This window comes from Guillardia theta, assembly GCF_000315625.1.
Source record: "Guillardia theta CCMP2712 unplaced genomic scaffold GUITHscaffold_65, whole genome shotgun sequence".
Taxonomy (NCBI): Eukaryota; class Cryptophyceae; order Pyrenomonadales; family Geminigeraceae; genus Guillardia; species Guillardia theta.
The window spans coordinates 212,314-220,316 of NW_005434609.1; the positions used below are offsets into that span (position 1 = coordinate 212,314).

The 8,003-nt window shown below is 50.4% G+C and overlaps 2 protein-coding genes across 2 annotated transcripts; both read right to left on the minus strand.

Moving 5' to 3' along the window:
- Nucleotides 1-778: 778 nt before the first annotated feature.
- GUITHDRAFT_142560 (hypothetical protein) lies at nucleotides 779-2,979 on the minus strand (the record flags this gene model as incomplete). The annotated part of the gene is made up of 11 exons (XM_005827609.1): nucleotides 779-862; nucleotides 919-1,008; nucleotides 1,408-1,452; nucleotides 1,521-1,607; nucleotides 1,857-1,895; nucleotides 2,123-2,204; nucleotides 2,377-2,423; nucleotides 2,477-2,539; nucleotides 2,701-2,730; nucleotides 2,776-2,889; nucleotides 2,935-2,979. 11 exons carry the CDS (start codon nucleotides 2,977-2,979, stop codon nucleotides 779-781), a joined length of 726 nt encoding a protein of 241 aa, XP_005827666.1.
- A 2,555-nt stretch (nucleotides 2,980-5,534) lies between these two features.
- On the minus strand, nucleotides 5,535-6,665 carry GUITHDRAFT_142561 (hypothetical protein; the record flags this gene model as incomplete). The annotated part of the gene is made up of 9 exons (XM_005827610.1): nucleotides 5,535-5,592; nucleotides 5,654-5,706; nucleotides 5,759-5,836; nucleotides 5,890-5,973; nucleotides 6,018-6,045; nucleotides 6,104-6,220; nucleotides 6,293-6,339; nucleotides 6,396-6,473; nucleotides 6,528-6,665. The coding sequence occupies 9 exons, from the start codon at nucleotides 6,663-6,665 to the stop codon at nucleotides 5,535-5,537; spliced, it is 681 nt and encodes a 226-aa protein (XP_005827667.1).
- Nucleotides 6,666-8,003: the final 1,338 nt, after the last annotated feature.

Below are 8,003 nucleotides of genomic sequence, written 5' to 3' on the forward strand. Positions count from 1 at the left end.
TCATCCTTGCACGTCTTCCTTCTTTCCCATTCTCTTACTCCTCCATATCCACTATCGACATCACCATCATCTCCCTCCTGTCTATTATCTCTTCCTCCTCCTCCTCCTCCTCCACCACCACCACCACCACCATTCATCATTCATCATTCAAATCATCATCATCATCTCCATCATCATCATCATCATCATCATCATCATCATCATCATCATCATCATCATTCAAAACATCAACATCAACATCCTAACATTCATACATAACTTACATGTGCGGTGGTGAATGAGAACGAGACGCACCAGTAACTGTGAAGAAGTCACTTCTCATAATCAACGACCATGACGGCAAAACTGACATGAAACATGCTTGAGGCAGCTGATAAGTAAGAGGCAACATGGTGAAAGCCATCAGTTGCCCGACCTGTTCCGTCGAGAAGAATCAGGAAAACATGACATGTTACACTCGTGTCACAACAGACAACAAGACGGCTGCATGTGCCACATCGTGACATCTGATATCATTGCTGCGGTTGTGATCACCATCTTCAACGTCGGAAGGTTCTTGAATGCAATGTGCAGGTTCATCATCATCAACCCAGTGCTGCTGAGAGTGTAAGAAGTTGAGAACATCGCAATGAAACGAGAATGCAGACAGAAGGACAGCAACAAAGTAACCGCGACCAACTCCAAGGACACACAAAGGAAGGGAAGGAGGTGATGAGGGACCGGGAAGCAGGTAGGATCAGAAGGGAGGGCCCGGAGGGAGATCAGTCTCCACGTTCCATCACCTCAAACACGGCAGAATCAGCATCTCCGGAGCATCGAAGTTGATCTTGAGAAATCCAATCATGGCGCTATCGGTGAGGTCCTGGAGGGGAGGGAGCAACGGATAAGAATCCTCCTCCTCAGTCTCGACGGCCTCACCTTGAACCACCACAACCCTCCTTGCGCAAACTCCTCCGCCATGTCTCCGAAGCAAAACTTCCTGATCGCGATGGAGTTGCACAGGAAGATCTGAAATCAAGTGATCCCGTCAGCGTCGTCATGCTGCTAGGGGGTCATGGCACATCGTCCAACCACATCATCATCGAAGTCTCAAGAATGATTGTGTTATCACGATCTTCGACAGCGTGAAGAGTTCATCAAAATGCTGTTGATGATCATGATAACAAGATCATCGTTGTCAACTCCATTATCATCAATTTTCCTCATCATCATTATCATCCTCATTATCTCCATCATCAAAATGTTTCCTCCATCATGATCATCATCATCATCATCATGTTTCCTCCATCTGCATTGTCTCCATCATCATCATTTTCTCCATCCTCTCAATCTCAATCTCCACCAACACCATCTTCAGCCATCGGCATCCTCGTCCCTCACACCACAGCATCCTCCTTAGTCACAGACCGGAAGCTGCATCATGGGGCTGATCCAAGACTTTATCGGAGAGCACTGCACAAGTTGTGAGAGCACAGTTGCGCAGCCCCAGGACTGCCTCGTCAAGGAGGAGCATACAACACCTGCTGCTCTCTCCAGATCTTCCTCGAGCCTTGGAGGAAGGTAGAATATGTCGACAGCAGGTGGGACCACGAGGCAAAGCCAGCTGGCTGCAAGGAGGGAGAAGGTATGAGGAAGTGAAGACTTAGAGGGGAAAGTGAGAGGGGGGAGGGGAGCAGGGGAGACAGGGTTGTGGAAAGAGAGCCAAAAGTAGGAGAGAAGTGAAGGAGGAGAGAAGTGAAGGAAAGTGAAAGGGGAGAAGAGAGCAGGAGGAGAGGGGGGGAGAAAGGAAATGAAGGCAGAGGAGACAAGAGCGGAGTAGGAGACGGTAATATGAAACCAGCAGGACAGAAATGTACCTTGCCGTCGATGGTTCTGGGTGTGAGTTGGTGATAAAGCTGTGAACATGATGAGAAAGTCAAGGAATCAGAAGAGGGAGGGAGTAGGAGAGGTAGGAAGGAGCAAAGAAGGGAAAAACGGCAGGTTATTGGCATCGAGAAAGGAGGAAAAGAAAAGAGAGGAGTGGGGAAGCGGGGAAGAAGAAAGAAGAGAGGTCGATCAAGCACAAGGGAGAGGGAAAAAGGAGCTGTGAAGGAAGGGGGGGAGGAGTTTGGAAGGGGAGGACCTTGCGGGCTTGCGGAGTGACTTTCATCACGAACTTGTGTGTATTCCTCTCCGAGTAGATTTGGAGGGGAATGAACGACAAACTGATTGACCAGTGTCAAAGTCCGAGGATGAGAACTCTCGTGTAGTGAGATCGAGGATGAGAACTCTCGTGTAGTGAGATCGAGGATGAGAACTCTCGTGTAGTGAGAACGAGATGTCAGGGAGTGTCGTTTGAAAACAAGCACAAGTGCGAAATGTTCTTGTCTTCCTCACCGCAGGATAAGAGTACCAATACAGATCGTAAACGCCCAGCTCAAACCCTGTGCAAGACCACGTGTGACAAGGTCGGCAGGATACTTGCTTCCCCTCTGACCGTGTTAGCATGTAGAGCTATCAAGGCGTCGGAGAAGAAACCAGAGCCGATCTTGAAGAAGTCCTGTGTGCAATGAATCGTTTCAGTCACCAAGATCGGGAGAGAGAAGAGGGAGAGGGAGGAGGGCGGGAGAGGGAGGGGGAGGAGGGAAGGAGAGGGAGGAGGGAGGAGGGAGGAGGGGGAGAGAGGAGGGAGAAGAAGGCAAGGGGCAGGAGCAGACTTACAAACTCTTCTATCATTTTCCACCAGTTGTCCTGCACTGTCTCATCATCTCACCATAAAACCTCGCTCCACAACACCTCTGCTGTGGAAGCGATCAACACATTCTGTATCTCCATCCCCGCTGCACTCAGTGACATGTCGGGAGCTCCCTGGGATGAAGTCGCAAACAGCGGCAACCCCAACATGGACATCTGCATGCAGGCATCAAGCGTGAAACTAACATTCTCCTGACTCACTCGGCTCGACAAGAATGAAGAGCAAGGAGATGATGACGTGCGCATCTTTGCATCTTCCTCCTACATCATACAGATGTCAACAAACTTCATCGGAGCCCTTGAACAGAAAGACCGCGTTGTCTTTGCCGGCATGCACTTGCGACGCTGTTGAACGTGTCACAGTCCTGAGCTGGAACCCCAACAATTCCTTCACTCTGGAGAAGGAACGGAAACCCTGTTGGATGTTTGGTTCCTTGCCCACTGTTGCGCTGTAGTTCCTGGGAGGGATGCGTGAGACTTCGGTGATGCTGGTATTCCAGTGCAACGCTCGAGCCGGGCGATCATGTCTGCTGAAACATACGAAGAACTTGAGTGTGTTTGAAGAGAGTCTGTTCATCCTTTGCCTGTAGAGTACGGGTTCTACAGGCAAATCAAACGCCCCTGCTCAAATGGTCAAGTCAGAGATGGCTTCAGTGCTCGATCTAGAAATACGATGCTATGCACGTAAGGAACATTGCGAGAGAGGACATGGGAGATATGATAGGAGGGGGGAAGGGGGAAAGAGGGGGGGGGGGGAGGGGGGGGGAGATGGATGCTGGGAATATGGGAATTGGTCGTTTTTTCCACATGCTTTAGCTCCATTCTATCATCTCGTGTAATTCCCTAGTGATAGGTTGAGGGTTTCTCCTCTCTTTCTCCACCACCACCACCTCCTCCTCCTCCTCCTTTTCCTCCTGCTCCTCCTGCTCCTGCTCCTCCTGCTCCTGCTCCTAATCTACCTGCTCCTGCTCCTGCTCCTCCTGCTCCTCCTGCTGCTGCTAACTCCTATTCCTACTCCTCCTGCTCCTGCTCCTACTCCTACTCATCATCCTCCTCCTCCTACTCCTAATCCTACTCCTACTCCTACTCCTACTACTCCTCCCACTCCTCCTCCTACTACTACTCCTACTCGTGTCCTCTCCTCCTGTTCCTGCTCCTACTACTACTCATCGCTCTTCCACCCCATTCTCCCGGGAGAAAAGCCCCGGCTTTTACTCAAAGTTAAGTTAAAAAATCACTGAGTGCCTCAGAGTCTCACACGCCGGTGTCGGGTCGGACTGTGCTCCTGCGCGGCCCGCCGCCGCCCGGACTCCTCAGCTCGTGCCGCGGCGCGGCCGCCCACTGCACCGTGAGTACGGTGTAACTTAGCTTGGAACAGGCATTGAGGCCGTTAGGAGGGCTTGTTTTCCCGGAGTCCAGAGTACGGTATCGGTGCCAGCACCCGGGCGGCACGACGGCCTCGGATCACTGAGTCCGTCACAAGTACGGTACTGACTGGTTTAACTTAACTTTGAGTAAAAAGGACTGGAAGTTCAAGTTTAACTCAGAATTCACTGTCGGCGGGCCGGGCCCGGTCCCGGACCGTACTGCGGTTCCGAAGGACTAGCAAGCAAGCTATGGCGGCCGAAAGGATTAGCAAGTACCGTGAAGACGCGCAGGAGCTGCTGGCAGGTGAGGTGGAGAGAGACGAGAGGAGGAGAGACAACAAGTACATGAACGAGGAAAGAATGTCAGACGCGCCCTAGACCGTTATTAGGTTGCAATCTAGCCCTTTCATGTTGGAGTCAAGAGGATACGATGAACGTGCAGGCAGCCAACATCGAGTCTTACATTAGAGAGGAAATGAAAGAGGGCAGGAATCATGGTATGTGCTGAGATTGCTCCTGCTCTAGCAAAGCCGATGAAGTACGAGAAAGTAAAAAGCGAGATGTCAAGGCTGCAGACATGGCTGAGGAAACATCAAGACGAATCCGTCGCAGATGGCAGGTATGACTGAACACTCACTGTAGCTGTGACTGAAGATTCACTGACATTGACCAACCCTCCATGATTGCTTGCTGATACGATGATATGCTGTCTTCCTCTCTTCATGCTCATTCCCAGCAAGCAAGAGCTGCTTTCAACCATTCAGTCATATTACAAGGCGGCGGTCTCAGAACCTGAGCAGCTTCGGGATGCTGCCTTTGCCCTGGTATGGGGGAAGGCGCCTGCCAGTTCTGGTGGGCTCAACTGACGCCCGAGGCCTTGTGGTGGCTCAGGTTGATGACTTGTTGAAGCTACCGGAGGGCAAACTTGTGAGCCTGACCTGAACGACTTACGGACTTTGAGACCGGGCCGAGCAGGTTACGGGCAAAGCCAAGAAATCTTGCCTCAAGTGGCTCGAGACGTTGACAGAGGGCGGCGGATCGGTGCTCATGAGCTTGCCATGATCGATAATGTGAATGGAGGTGCTTTGAAAAGGAATCGAAGGCAGTGGAAACGTCACGCTCAAGCAAGTGGCAGGTCATCGAAGTCCAAGATGACAAAGGTGAAGAAGATTGCAGTCTTCAATGGTTGATGAGTTCCCTTGGTGACAGTCACCATCATGGACGAGGATACCGGAGACACAAGAGAAGGGATTTCGGTCAAGGACAAAGAACTTTTATTGCAAATCACAGTAATCAGCGAAACAAGATGTCTAGACATTTGACAGAAGCTTGCGCAGGAGGCTTTTGAAACCGGCGATGTCACCTACGTTATGGTCTCTCCTAGTGGAGAGCTTGAGAAACTCTTACAATGAAAATATTCTTTTCCTCACACCTTCAAAGATTACGAATGTCGATAGGCCATTGCTCGAGTTGATAAGCACTGTCCCAAAACCTGTCGCAAAATCAAGATTTTGACTCTAGAGCGCTATGAAAATAGGATGATGAGCGATTACATCCATTCGAATCTTGCAGCCGTCATGAACGCCTCTAGCATCTCTTTCCGAACCTGACAAAACATCAGACACTACGATCAGTTTCAGTCATAACGCAGTCTGCACCTCACTAGAAGCTTTCCTTGCGAGATCATCTACGATGGAAACTGCTTTTTTGGTCGCAATGTCGAATTCCTCTCCACCCTGGATACCCAAAATGTGAAGGGTAAAAAAAAAGCGTGACAATCCAAGATTACATATGTTCTGATCCAGTCCTTGAATGGGTTCTTGTCAATATCGGCCGAGTTCTTGTGACTGAGGTCTTGGATGTAGTTGCCAACCTGAGCTATCTTGGTCAGCAAACAAATCACAGCGTACACGTCACTTTTGCCTCATGATAAATAGTGTAGCAACTGAGGTAAAGGTCTGTCAGAATCATCCAATCCAAAGAAAATCAAGAGAAAGTCTTACGGAATGACTGCAGCAAAAGCGACTTCATAAGGTCTAGAGGCCACAGTAGCCATCAAGAAATCCGTGTAACCGGATGAGGTTCGTGACTGCTCAGTCGATTTAAAAATTTCATCGGTACTGCATTATCAGTTAAAAGGAAGAAAAGCTGCCCCTGAGCATCGAACGAGGCATCGAAAGCGAGCAACTTACACATTCAACTGTTTCAGGAAAGAATCATGCAACGAACCTTCAACAGACTACCAGTAAATGTTAGGATAACTAGAAAAAAATGGAATCCTGGCAGAGCTTTTACCACGGCAGAATTCGATGCAAGAGCCATAGTTTGCGTGATGGAAGGGTTTGGCGCTTTGGCTGCGAGCATGGCCAAAACCTGTTCATGGACATGTTGATGTTTTCACAGCAGTGCAACATATTTCTCATCAACCTTTGAGTATTCCTTCAGGTACAGCGAATCCTGGATGATGTAGAAACGAAATCGTTCTTTTGAGAGGCTTCCATCGATCAATTCTCGAATAAATGACATCTGAATGATTGAGTTTCGGATAGAAGAGATTCTCTCCATGGCATATTTGGTGAAACCTTCTTGACATTGCTGTATCACCGACAAGGAAAGTCAGAATCTTTATCTGAATCAGCATGCTTCATACTTGATCAGTGATCTCGGAAGTGAAGGCACCCGAGATACCGGAGGCTTGTGGCAGAAGAATTGCAGTAACAATAAACAGGCCGAAGAATGCTTGATGATTCATCCTGTGATGAAAAATTATTTCGATGCATTTTTGCTTGCTGTTCCGTTCGCTAGCCTGCAACATAGTGCTGTTTCCTTTGGTTTCAAAGTCGTCTGCTCAAAGTCCTTCGAACCAGCACCCTCAGTCCTTCTTTAGCTCTATCTGAATTTCTTGCTATGGACATCCCAGTCTCTGTCTCTGTCTCCGTCTCCGTCTCCGTCTCCGTCTCCGTCTCCGTCTCTGTCTTGCCCACCTGCCTGTCTGTTCCCTTCCCCTTCTCGTAACACCTTTCGTGGGCGTGTATCTCGTGTCTGTCCTTCTATGTTACCATTCATCATCCTCGTATCGCATCTATCCCTTTCAGCCTCCATGATCCTTTCTCTCATCTCTTCCTTCAACCTCCTGCTCCTCCCATCCTCCTCCCTCCTCCCCCTTATCGAACATGCGTGCGACTGATCCCTGGCCACCCTACTTTGCGCCCCTCGATCCGCAAACTACCCCCACCCTCAGAATAGAATGGGAGAGGAGGGGTAAACGATCTGTTTGTTTCCTGCTGGCCGGGCAAATTCCGAGTCAAACGATGGCATCACGGCGGATTCAAGCCCGGGCCCGGCCGGCCGGGTCCTGCCCGTTTCAAATGGTCCGGAGTCCGCTGGCGGCCCGGGGTCCATTGTCCACTGAGCCACTGCCAGGCCCGGCGCGTGACTCGCGGCCCGGGGCCCGAGACTGACGGACCGGGCCAGGGTACGGTCCGAGACCGTACACTGCTGCTGGCACCGGGGGCCGCCGCCGCCGGGGTCACTCAGGAGGAGTCCGGGCCGGGCGGCTCAGGGCCCTGACAGGCCCCGGCCGCTCCCGGGCCTCATTGGTCACGGCTCGGCGGCCCGTCTCTTTCAGCACTCAAAGTTTAGTTAAAAATCTTTTTACTCAAAGTTAAGTTAAAAATCAGTACGAGGATAAAAATCAGTCACAGATGAGTAGCCCGATGCAAGGCGGTCTTACTGCAGTTTCCCTCTATGCGGCAGGACAGCAGATTGTTGAGAAAGCACGCCCTCTTCCTCTTTGATCGAATCTAGAACTCAAGCTCTACCTTGTTCTCCGGCCTACACTTCTCTTTCTTCCACCTTCTTCCATCTTTCCTTTCTCTCCTCCCTCCTCCCTCCTCCCTCCTC